The sequence below is a fragment of the Camelus ferus genome, chromosome 6 (genome assembly GCF_009834535.1).
Source record: "Camelus ferus isolate YT-003-E chromosome 6, BCGSAC_Cfer_1.0, whole genome shotgun sequence".
Lineage (NCBI taxonomy): Eukaryota > Metazoa > Chordata > Mammalia > Artiodactyla > Camelidae > Camelus > Camelus ferus.
The window spans coordinates 1,700,925-1,713,358 of record NC_045701.1 but is presented as its reverse complement, the minus strand read 5'-3'; the positions used below and the strand labels follow the sequence as shown (position 1 = coordinate 1,713,358).

Genomic DNA, 12,434 nt, shown 5'->3' with positions numbered 1-12,434 from the left:
CCTTCCCAATCTCCTTGTCCTGTGAAGTACTCTTCCTCGTGGGAATCCCTTAGATCTCTTTGCTTATTGAGGAGAGAAGCTGAGTTAAACTGGAGAGGAGACATAGATCTCTTTTAATTAGGCCCCAGGACCTTGCTAGAAATCTCCCAGGTTCAATCTCACCTGTGGCCTCTGTCCTCACCAAAGGGACACACAGGACCCTAAATTCAGTGCCAGAGGGAGGGAAGGCAGTAAAACTCAACACCTTCTGGCTTAGCAAATCTAAATAACTCCATCCATTTCCAAAAGGAAGCTGGAAGCTGAGTTTGTATTCAACACAAGACTTTCAAAGGCAATTTGCTGCATTTAAGCACATTGTTTCAGAAGGCTGTAAGCAGAAGTTGTACTTTGAGTTAGATACACTCTCCCATTTTTCCCATCTTGCCTATAGGCTTCAATCTTAGCTACAGGCAACATACAGGGATTTTCCTGTGACCAAGAGTCTGAAACACTTACAGGAATTGCCCGCACACAAGAGGAAGCGTTATGATCTCCAGTAATTCAAACGTCTCTGCAATCACTGAAGAAAAGCTATGCAGGTTTTCTGATGTAGGGATAAACTGAAAGTGCTTTGGGTTTTAGAAAGAAAAGCGGACGTTCTCACCCTGGTGCCACTGTGTGTGTGTGGACACGAACTCCTATGCATATGTGCACTTGTGATGGGCGAGTCTGAAAAGAAGCATGAACACACGCACACATGGTACAATTTACAGCCAAACTGAAGCTTCCTGAATAAGTGTGAATGGACTGTGATGCCGTCAGGTTTACAGTCAGTCAGTTGACAGCCCCCTTTGAAGACAAGAAAAAGGAAACACACAGATAAAACCACAGTGATAATGAGGGCGTCTTCGGAACAAACGCCTATATAAGGTTTCCAGTTTGGGCCTATTCATTTTAATTATACGCTGTGCAGGGGAAAAGCAAAAACTTTTCTGAATTCTTAAGAAAAGTTTTTGTCCCCTTATCAGAAACAGGTGGCAAACAACTGTCATTTAGACCTGTTAGACCAGGTGCATGGGCTTCTGATCCAGTGTCCTCCACCAATAACCACTTGAAGGTGGAAACACGATCGGATGAGTCCCAGACGTGCATGTGTTAGAAATAAAAAGGAGTCACCTAATGGCTTTTAAACTTTTAATTAACATTCTGTCAGAATGGGCATAAATTGTTACCCTTTTCTACCTGTTTTTACTCATCCTCTCTCCTGGTGGACCCTCTGCACCACAGCTGGTGAGTGGCCAAGAGGGACCATCTCTGCAAACATCTTCAAACAACCCAAGTCATTTATAAGCATTTTAACAGCACATGATCAGTAATGAATGATTAAGTAAAACCTTTTGTGTTAAATTATGATGTTAATAATGATTCTGTCTCCTGTAATTTATTATGAATTCTCAAATGCTTTGGGTTTGATTTTGATAGAATGCAACAACAGCGGAGTTTATGTGATGACTTTATTTTTAGAACGCCTTCTTTGAAGGCACACATTTCCCCGCTACTGCTGCTACTGTAATTATGTACAAAACCAATCACTCATTAGAGTTAGGATACATTATCTTCTAGACAGATGAGGCTAAATAAGCAACACATTAATAATTCAGAGAGCAGTTCATTATGCATGTGGATGCCTGCTTCGTAACTGAAATAAGAACCCCATCAGCCTCTGCCAACCCTTAAACAATAGTTCTGTGTTATTGCAACCACATTCAAGTTTACGCTTGTTAAACTGCTACTTGGATTATTTTATCAAACATTCATTTATTTGTGGTCCCTTACTGCCGGCAACAGATTTTGGAAGCTCCTTTTTTAAGTTAATGATTTGAGCAATGGGTGTTATTAATTCTCAGAATATTATAAACATGATTAATTTTCAGGCAGAGATTTATTACATAAGGATTTCAGCTATGTCAACTGAAATGCATCACTGTCAAAACAAGTATCATGGCGAAAATAGAATTTGCTCCACACTTCAAGTGCTGGTGCTCAGAACTAAATCAATTTAAATTGTGGCTGAAGCAAAATTATATTCTCCAGTGAAAAGGAGTATTTCAAGCTTCCTTTATTTGGCTTGAAGCATTCTTGTTAGATTGTGATTTAGAAAGGTAGTTTAATAAAACTAGACTTCTACCAATAATATTTTGCTTTCTATTTTTTTTCCCCTTGTTTTACTAGAAAAGGCTAACCTCTGAAAGTCCCACACATTCCAAATGTGGCCAGTGGGAATCTGGAGAGAATTTGAAAAAACAAAAACAAACAAACAAAAAAACACTGCTCTGGAAGCCAGGGGTCATGAATTCTCTCTCTGGCCTCAGTTTCCTCACTTGTAAAATAGGGGAGGCCTAAATGACCCCCAGGTCCTCTTGAGGGGTTTGATTTTACGGGGCCTGTGGAATAAGCCTCTGTCTCAAGCCTGGCCCAGGCAGCCTTGGGACCAGTGGGCTGCTTGGGGTGGGGAATATGTCCCGCAAGGGGACACAGGAAGGGCCTGTCCCTCGGTACCACAGCCTTTCATGGAAAGCTCTTGTTCTTGCAGAATCTTTTACAAAGTAGTAACACTGTTGTGACGGGTCACGTCCTAAGTCCTCATCAGCCATCACCTTAATTATCCCTTAATAGTTTCAGCCAGAATCAACTAGAAGTAAGTTTACCTACTTTGTCAGGCACTCTACTAAGCGCAGAGGATATAAGGATGAGTGGCAAGGAGCTCCGAGGTTTCCAAAGGACACAGATAGGCCAGCAGATAACTGTAATGCATATAATAACATGACAACATCCAAAATGTATCACGCCTCTACTCCAACCAGGTATTTCATCGAAGTTCTTTACATGGTTCTGTATACGCCCCAACATATTAGGCAGGTGCTGTTATTGCACTTCTTTTTAGTTAAGAAGACTGAGGTTAAAAAATGTTAAGCAGCTTGTAGAAGGTCACTCAACAAGCAAGTGTGTAAGCCAGGATTTGAGCCCAGGCCTGTCAGACTTTGAAGCCTATGTGTCTGACCATTGTGCTATCTAACTCGCCTCGTGTTGGCTGAGAATCAGTGATCCAGCCCCAGAGCAGAGCTTCAGCACACCCCTGGAGAAGCCTCTGGTTAAGGCCATGGAGAAAGCTCTTCTTCCGGAGGCAGCATCATCTCCGTGTGATGAGATTATTTGCAGGCACACTGCCATCATCCACTGGCTCCTAATCTGCTCTGAGCCGGGCCGGAACTCGGTGAGCACCGAATGGACCAGATGGTCACGGAGGAGTCTTCTGATGCTATAAAATCCATTTCAGTTATGATTTCCTTGGCAAACCTAAATGGACTTTACAGCATCAGAAGAAAGTCAATTACACAAGTCGGCCTTTTAAAAATGATGTTTCCTATTTGTATGATTACTTTATGCTTTAAATAGACATGCGCTTATTTGATCCCTGTGACAGCTCCAAGAAATAGATACGACAGGGGTTATCATGCCCATTTTACAGGTTGGGAAAGTAAGGCTACTCAAAGTCGGGTGAGCTGCCCAAGGCCATAAAGTTAAGTAAGTAGCAAAACCCAGGTCTTCTGATTCAAGTCCCTTTCTGGTGAAAAGATTTATTGGTCAGTTGATCAGTTTTTGTTTTCAAATAATTTATCTTATTTGTGAAATTATTTAGTTTAACAAATGCTTGACAGAAGCTAGCTTGTTTTTGAGTGTTTACTCTGTGCCAGACACTGTTCCAAGGTCTTTATGAACTCACCCAATCCTCAAGACAATACATCCGCTGTGCTACGAGGCTGGATAAAAGACAACCCTAGGTCATCGACAGTTTTTTCCCATAGAAACTGCAGTTAGTTGTTTTTTTTTTTTAAAAAAGCAGATGTATCGTGTATGTTCATCTTTATTACCATTATTATAACACATTCATTAAACGTTTAGTACAAGCCAAGAAGTTGGGCAAGCACCAGGGATACAAAGATGTTTGATAAAGTCCCTTTCCTTGAGGAGTTGAAAGTATAAATAGCACATACACCAGGAAAAACCACAAAGTCTCAATTAAGTGCCATTTGAGTGACAGCCCCTTAATCTGCTGCTGGAGCTTTTAGGAGAAACTACTGTGGACTGGCAGGGACAGAGGATGCTTTATTGAGGCCTGGCCTTAAGGACTAAGGCAGTCACAAGTGGTAGGGAAAGGCAGACCTCGCCCAGCAGGAAGGACAGAGGCCGAAGAGAGCCCATGGTCCGTTAGGAGGTGGTGATGAACCAGCCGGGCTGAAGCAGAGAATCCGGGAAGGGAAGTAGGAGGAGTGCTTGGAGCAGCCCACTGAGCAAGCTTTGGGGAGTCTGCCAGCTAAGCCAGGTGCCTGCATTTCACCTTGAAGGCAAGGAAGAGACCCAAGGGTTCTGAGCATTGACCAAGCCCGGGTTTGGGAAACACTCAATCTGGTGGTGATGCTCAGAGTCCCTGGTACCAATGCGGAAGGAACAGCCTGGAAGGTTACATTTAGTGTAGGTCCAAATGCTCCAGGCTTCGCAGATGTGTCCAAAGACACAGCAGCAGCAGTAGCAGACACCGCGTACTGGGTGCCAGGTGCTGTGCTAGGTGCTCACTTGATCAGCAGCGGTCAGGGAAGTTGAGTGGCATATTCAAGATCACACACGCAGTACGTGGCCCTTCCGGCTTTGAGCTTTAGCCATTCCGACTCTACAGAACCCTCCACTACAGACTGTTGCTCACACCCCCACCACCCTGGTAGAGGGGAGAAGCGGCTTTCTAGGCCATAATGGTCTGGGCTGAGACAGTGATGGTCCTGTAAAAGAAGACACTGCTTGGAGACTTATACCAAATATCCTAGCTTTTCTTTCAGATTCTTTATGAATCACAAGCCCAGGTCTGGGAGGAGGGGGAACTTCAGCCTGTCTCCGTGGAGAGGAAGAAACCTCAGGACAGCCCGTCCTTACTTGCTGTCCAGTAATACTGGGCAGTGAGCTCTTCTGCCTTGCTTTGGAGCCAAAAGACACAGCACTGAGCTGGACCTAAGAGATGCCTGCCTGCCTCTCTCCCTTGCTGACTGGGGCCTGATCTTAGGTTTGCTGGTTTATATACTATGGCAGCATAAGACAAGTTTAGAAGACAAAAATAACCTTGGAATTATCTTGTGAATTCATGGTAATTACCATGCAATTACATGCTCAGTAACCACAATGGAATTTCAGAGTATTTACAGTTCACTTCCATACACAAAAGCCCAGGCTTCTGGGCCTCCGTTGTGAAAGCGGGAGCATGGCACAGCCTGGCATGGTGGGGCCAGCAGGCCTGGTGATCACGCTCCTCCAGAAGGACTAAATACCTGAGCCAGAACCTCTCTTAGCCAATTCTTGTTCCCCACCAGTAATCCCTGCCAGATCCACCGGAACTACACTGTCCTCCAAAAGATGTCTTCTAGCGGCAAGGCCTGGGATGTCCTGAGCTGTCATTCTCTAGGGATGGTGTGACTGTCCTCTGAGCTTTGTGAATCAATCTCTGCTTCTACCTCAAAGCACTCAGTGACTGCAAGTCCCCTGAATTACATCCTTTGAAGAGTCTCTTAAGTCAGAGAGAAGTGCAGTCCACTTACTCTGTTTCATGGATCCATTCTTTCTTGCAGTCAGTAAGCACTGAATGCTAGCATCATGCCCAGCCTGGGGACTCAGAAACCAAACCATGCCTGCCCTCAGAGAACTCCCAGTCATGTAAGGGAGGCAGCCAGGGGAACAATTCATGATCGGTCAGGGTGACAGCAAGGTAGAGTTGTGAGGCATAGAGGCTCAAACAGATTTTCTTTTGTAAAAATAAAATTCCCGGTGGTTACAAGTGGGACAAGGCCAATGGAAGTGCACAACTTGACGCACTATCCTGTGGGAGCCTAACCATTTTGTCGATGTGGACCCTGCTTATGTGCGGGAAGAATGGGCTTAATTAATAGTACCGATAGACAACGTGACCATCAGATACAGTACTTCCTGTAAATGTTGAAGGAAAAGACACAATATGTGGAGGACAAGTCAGAAAAGGTGAACATGAAATCAGTGTGTGTGCGTGTGTGTGTGTGTGTGAGATGCAGGTGGGGAAAGGATGTTCATTCTCCACTGGGCACTCACTCAGCCATCCCCAGCTCCCCTGCCTTAATTCAGAGACAGAGAGAGAGCCTGGGGTTTCACAAAAGATAATGCCAGGTTGTCAGGATCCTTGCAGCCAGCTGTGAGCCAACAGCAGCTCCTTTCCTTTCTCCTATTTCAAGTCACTGCATGAGATCAGGCACCTGGTTTCCCAGCACTTAAGGATTCCCAAAGTTCAAAATCTGGGCCAGGCATCTCCATTTTCTATGCCCTAAGGTTGGCCATGACTCTATGTACAGTTCTCCAAACTTCCATTTATCCAAGGATAAATGTAGCTAACTGTCAAAGGCGAACATCTCACAGAAGACATTCCACAAAACTACCAGGATCCAACACTTCCTTTTGCACATATTAAATTTTAAATATTTTAGGAGACATTATAATTGAGATGCTTTGGGCCTACTGTAACCAGTCTCTTTGGGATAGCTCCCACTGATAGGCGAGGAAGACAAAGAATAGCGACTTCCCAAAGAAAGAAAGTGGCTGGAACCAAAATTCTAACATCGGTTCCCTCAGGGAGGTGGAGTACGTGCAGTGATTCACCGCCAAAGAGCACAGTATGGAAAGGGCGAGAGGATCTTTAGAGCAGAAAAACCTGGCAAACCTCCCTTAGCCAGGCGACCAAGGCTGGCATCATCAGTGATGAGTCATGTTGACACATGTGCCCTTGATACAAAGTGATTAAAGTGGCAGTTTACCTGCGCAGCCCTCCTCTCCCAAACCACAACCCCCATCTAATCACACGAAACACGTCAGACAAACCCAAACTGACAGGCAGTCTACAAAACACTTGATCAGTACCTGTCAAAACTGTCAAGATCATCAGAAACAAGGTGAGACTGAGAAACTATCACAGCCTAGAAGAACCTAAGGAGACATGACAACTAAATACCATGTGGTGTCCTGGAGGGGATCTTGGAACAGAAAACGTGAATTAGGGAAAAACTGATGAAATTCAAACAAAGTATGGACTTAATTGTAATGTGCAATGTGGCTCCTGAGCTGTGACAAATGTGCCACATCTGTGCGAGAGTTAACAGTAGGGGAACTGGGTATATAGGAACTCTCTGTATTATCTTTGCAACTTTTCCGTTAATCCACAATTCTAAAATTTAAAGTTTATTTAAATATTTTGTAAAGATTCTGACATTCAGCTGTGATCTTTTCCAGTCGCTGGCAACCAGTCGCTATGCAGTGATGACCACCCAGCTGAAGCACAGCAATCTCTCGCTGGTTTTCCACTATGTTTTTCTCCAGATGTGTAAGGCCCATGGCATCGGCTACAACATCGAGGTATGGAGGGTGACAGTTGGCCAGAGCTGGAGCAAACGCAGGCCTGAGGGTCATCTAGGCAGCTAATAATCTGGTGCCCCTCCAAGCAGATGTGCTTTAAAGACTGGCTGGACCCGTATTTAGAGGAAGTCTGATGAGTGCTGCCTGGGGAAGGGCAAAAAGGCCACTGCACAAGAGGCAGAAGAACTCGGTCCTGGGAGGTTGAGCTCTGTCCCCGAACTTGTACACCCACCTGTAGCTCACCAGACTTAGGAGTAATTCGGGGGACCATCTCTTCATCTTGAAGCATGTCCTGAGCTTTCTGACCCCACCCAAAGCTGCTCACTAAGGAACATTCTCTTAGTCTGCTTGGGCCACTGTAACAAAACGCCATACAGTAGATGGTTTAAACGACCGAAATTTTTTTCTCACAGTTCTGGGGGCTGGGTAATCCAAGGTGAAGTTGCTGGTCAGTTCAGTTCCTGATGAGGACTCTTCCTGACTTGCAGAATCACTTGGGTCTTAATATGGCAGAGAGAGAGAGCAAGCTCTGTCTCTAACCTCTTCTAGAAAGACACCAGTTCTATCTGAACAGGGCTCCACCCTTATCACCTCATTTAACCTTAACCATTTCCTTAACCAAGTCCCTGTTTCCTATGCATTCATATGGGAGATTAGGGCTTCAACATATGAATTTTCAGGGGACATGAAATTCGGTCCATGGCATCCTCCTACCTACATTTCTTTCTAGGAGGAGTTCTGATAAAAAAAAAAAAAAGTTTCTTCCGTTTTGGTCTATTTCCAGTGATACTGAATAAGAAGCCCTGCCCAGCTTTCTCGTCCTTAATGGAGCTAGACAGAGGCGAGTGGGATGGGTACTACCTAAATTAGTACCTCTTTTTCATGCCTAAAGACTCATATTTCTCTGAGAATTAGTTTCAGGATTTTGCCCTTTGATTCAGATCATCAAGCCTCTGACACTGAGGGCTATTCTAAGACTTGAGTGACCCCATGCACTCTTACTTGTGGAAGACCCCTCCAGCATCACATCAAATATATTAAAATATATTAACCTCAGGCAACACATTCTGACATTAATCTTAGTAATGTTCTCCTAGGGCAGTCTACCCAGGCAATAGAAATAAGAGCAAAAATAAACAAATGAGACCTAATTAAACTTATAATCATTTGCACAGCAAAGGAAACCATAAGCAAAACAAAACAACAACCTACGGGATGGGAGAAAATATTTGCAAATGATGTGACTAACAAAGGCTTAATTTCCAGAATATATAAACAGCTCATACAACTTAATAACAAAGAAACAACCAACCAACCCAAAAATGGGCAGAAGACCTAAAGAAGCAATTCTCTAATGAAGACATACAAATGGCCAATAGTCACATGAAAAATGCTCCGTATCATTAATTATCAGAGAAATGCAAATCAAAACTGCAATGAGGTATCACCTCACACCAGTCAGAATGCCCATCATTCAAAAGTCCATGAACAATAAATGCTGGAGAGGGTGTGGAGAAAAGGGAACCCCCCTACACTGCTGGTGAGAATGTAGTTTGGTGCAGCCATTATGGAAAACAGTATGGAGATTCCTCAAAAAACTGAAAATTGACTTACCATATGATCCAGCAATCCCACTTCTGGGTATATATCTGGAGAGAACCCTAATTCAAAAAGACATCAGCACCTCAATATTCATAGCAGCACTGTATACAATAGTCAAGACATGGAAGCAACCTAAACGTCCATTGACAGATGACTGGATAAAGAAGTAGTGGTGTATTTATACAATGGAATACTACTCAGCCATAAAAAATAATAAAACAATGCCACTTGCAGCAATGTGGATGGACCTAGAGATCATTATTCTAAATGAAGTAAGGCAGAAAGAGAAAGAAAAATACCATATGATATCATTCATATGTGGAATCTAAAAAAAAAAGAAGAAAAGAGGACACTAATGAACTCATCTACAAAACAGAAACAGACTCACAGACATAGTTAACAATCTTATGGTTACCAGGGAAAGGGAGTGGGAAGGGATAAATTTGGTAGTTTGAGATTTGCAAATGTTAGCCACTATATATAAAAATAGATTTTCAAAGTTTCTGCTGTATAGCACAGGGAACTATGTTCAATATCTTGTAATAATCTTTAATGAAAAAGAATATGAAAATGAATATATGTATGTATATGCATGACTGGGACATTGTACTGTACACCAGAAATTGGCACATGGTACTTCAATTTTTTAAAAAATAATAAAATATATTCACCTGTCACATTAAGTGTAATTCATAGATAATGACAAATAATTGGGCAATAACCAACTGATCAAATATTTTGTTTTGTACTTAGTTCTATATTAATTTTTATTTTTCATACTTGAGAACAAATACAATTTTTCAGGGTTCAGATCTTGTTATAGGCCCTTGAAAAGCATACGGACCTTAGGCACGTGGCCAACACTGAATAGGATGGCCTGGCTGACACTTGGCAATCCCCACTGCACTGCAGGGTGCTGTCAGGGTGCATAAACCTTTTTGATTAGACTAATTCATGCTGTTTGCAAACATATATGATGAAGCTCATATTCCCTCACAAATCACATTAAAATTGATAAAATATAGAAGGACTGAAAAGGCCAGACTGAACTGATTTATCTGAAATTAATTGTTGCATCTGCTTAACACAGTCTCTTTGAAATTAAATACAGCTGACCCTTGAACAATGACAAGGTTAGAGACCGCAACCCTCCACACAATCAAAAATCCAAGTATAACTTCATAGTTGGCCCTCTTATCTGCAGGTTAGCACCCAAGGATTCAACCAACCACAGATGTGTAGCAGTGCACTATTTACTGTTGGAAAAAATTTGCATATAAGTGGACCCACACAGCTCAAACCCATGTTGTTCAATGGTCAACTGTGGTTTTTAGCCCCAAATTGATTAGACTTCCATGTGCCCGAAGGTGGCTAAATCTAACTCTAGATTTACCTGAATCAATTTGTTTTATTTTCTTCTAAAATATCAAAGCAGGACAAGCTCTGTGAGTGGGCATATTTGGCAGGGGATGTGTCCTACTGAAAAGAAAACGTACGCCATAATTATTATTAATCAGAGATTTCTATTACCCAAAATTATTATCAGAGATTTGTTTCTTTGACTAAAGGCTTTGTACCTGATTGAAGTTCTAGCACTCCTGGGAAAAGTAAAGCACCAAACTTTGTAGGTTATTTACAACTTTGTGGCTCAGAGTTGATCAGACTCATTCCAAGAACAAATTTTAGTAAGGAAAACAGACCGTTGTGGCCCCAGGGAAACAGTGGATGGTGCAGAGGAAGGGGTTCTGAGAGTCAGAAGAACGAAGAAAGGGCGGAGAGGCGCCGAACACGTACTGTAAATTCTGTAGACTCTGCCTCCAGGTCACCTGTGCTAAAATGACAAATAAAAGATGAAAGTTGAAATGGGAGAGAAAGAGAAATATAGATTGGGGGTGATGGAGTGGTGGAACAATGTGAAGGAGAAAAAGATAACAACAGAAAATAGATAGGATAAAATCCAGAGAATGGAACAATCTACAAAAAAGGTAGGAGGGGTTAAATAGAAACAAAAAGAGCAAATAATAAACAATAGTACAAGAAAAGAGAAATGGAGTCACAAAAATCTGAGGTAAGAAGAAGGAGTCATGTGACTACGTGGAAAATCTGGAAATTCTCTAACAATGCCCTTGCTCTATTTTTCCAGAGATGGGTTCTCATCTTTTTAGACCCTGGAGTCCATCCCTGGTCAGAACTCTCCACTTGTTCTCTCCTCTGCCTTTTCTTGGAGAGGCAGGCAATGAACCAGCATTTACAGAGCACCTACTGTGTGCTGGCACTAAGCTACACACTATTACTTTATTATCTCTTTAATCTTCGTATCTCTTCTGTAAAAAGTTACTATCTCTTCCATATCGTGGTGAGGAATTTAGACTTAAAGAGTTTAAGCACTTTCCCAAGATCTCACAGCCAGACATTTTATGGAAGGCCTGACACCATAACTGTCCATAAGTCAAACATGATTGACTCTTTCTCTTACACTAGGACATCTCCTATGAGCCTTCTTCCCCTAAGGACTGTTTCAGACTGACTATACGTGTTTCTAAAATCTTACTGCCAATCCAATCCAAGAATTCTGGGATCCATTTCAAAAGAAATATTCCATCTAGGTACTTCTTACATATTCTTCAGCTGAAGAAGCATGAAATTCTCTGTAACCCCCATGACTTACACCTTACAAAAGAAAAAAAATGTGTTTAACAATTAACCTCCCAAAATTTTACTGCCTTCTTGAGTTATGCTGAGTTTAAAAAGAAGATCACTTACCCTAATTCCAGTGTAACTTCTGCCACCTGCTCCCACTCTTGGTCGAATTTAATGTAGGTGCTCTTTCCAGAAAAAGCAGCAATATTAACTATATCTTATTGTCATTGCCACCAAAAAAAGAATCCTCAAAAGCCCTTATTCTCAACATTGTTTTTCTTCCCATTATCAGCACAGAATTTCACATGATGTTTCTTGTTGAAAATCTCAGGGGTGTAAAAGGGAAATGAGATCACCCTATGAGTTTATTTTTCCTTGCTGAATATTGGAAGGAAGCATTGCTGAGTTTGTAACCAACTCGGTGGGTCTCATTCCTGGTATTTCTGTAATGCTACAAAATACCCCCACTGATTTCCTAATGAAATGAACTTGTAATGAAAGCCATATGGAGAAAAGTGTCATGTTTACTGCCTGCGACAGTGTGGCAGGGCTGGTCTCACACGTACACAGGCAGTGTGCCACGGTCCTAAATAGCTCCACCACCGCCAGTTCTCACTTCCTCAGGCCAAGGCATTGCCGTGGTGGCAATCATTAGGGCTGTTCAGAATGTTCAGATTCTTCTCCTTCCAGGCGCACAGCAGAATTGTACTTCCTCTGCCCTCTCCCTGAAGTCAGCA

General features: G+C 42.5%; 1 protein-coding gene across 1 annotated transcript in view; it reads left to right on the top strand.

Annotated features, from left to right (window-relative positions):
• The window catches only part of IQCH (IQ motif containing H), a 187,500-nt gene that overhangs the window by 162,837 nt on the left and 12,229 nt on the right, over positions 1–12,434 (top strand). Inside the window, 1 exon segment of the mRNA XM_032480865.1 lies at positions 7,333–7,455. Within this exon segment, the coding sequence (XP_032336756.1) occupies positions 7,333–7,455 (123 nt within the window).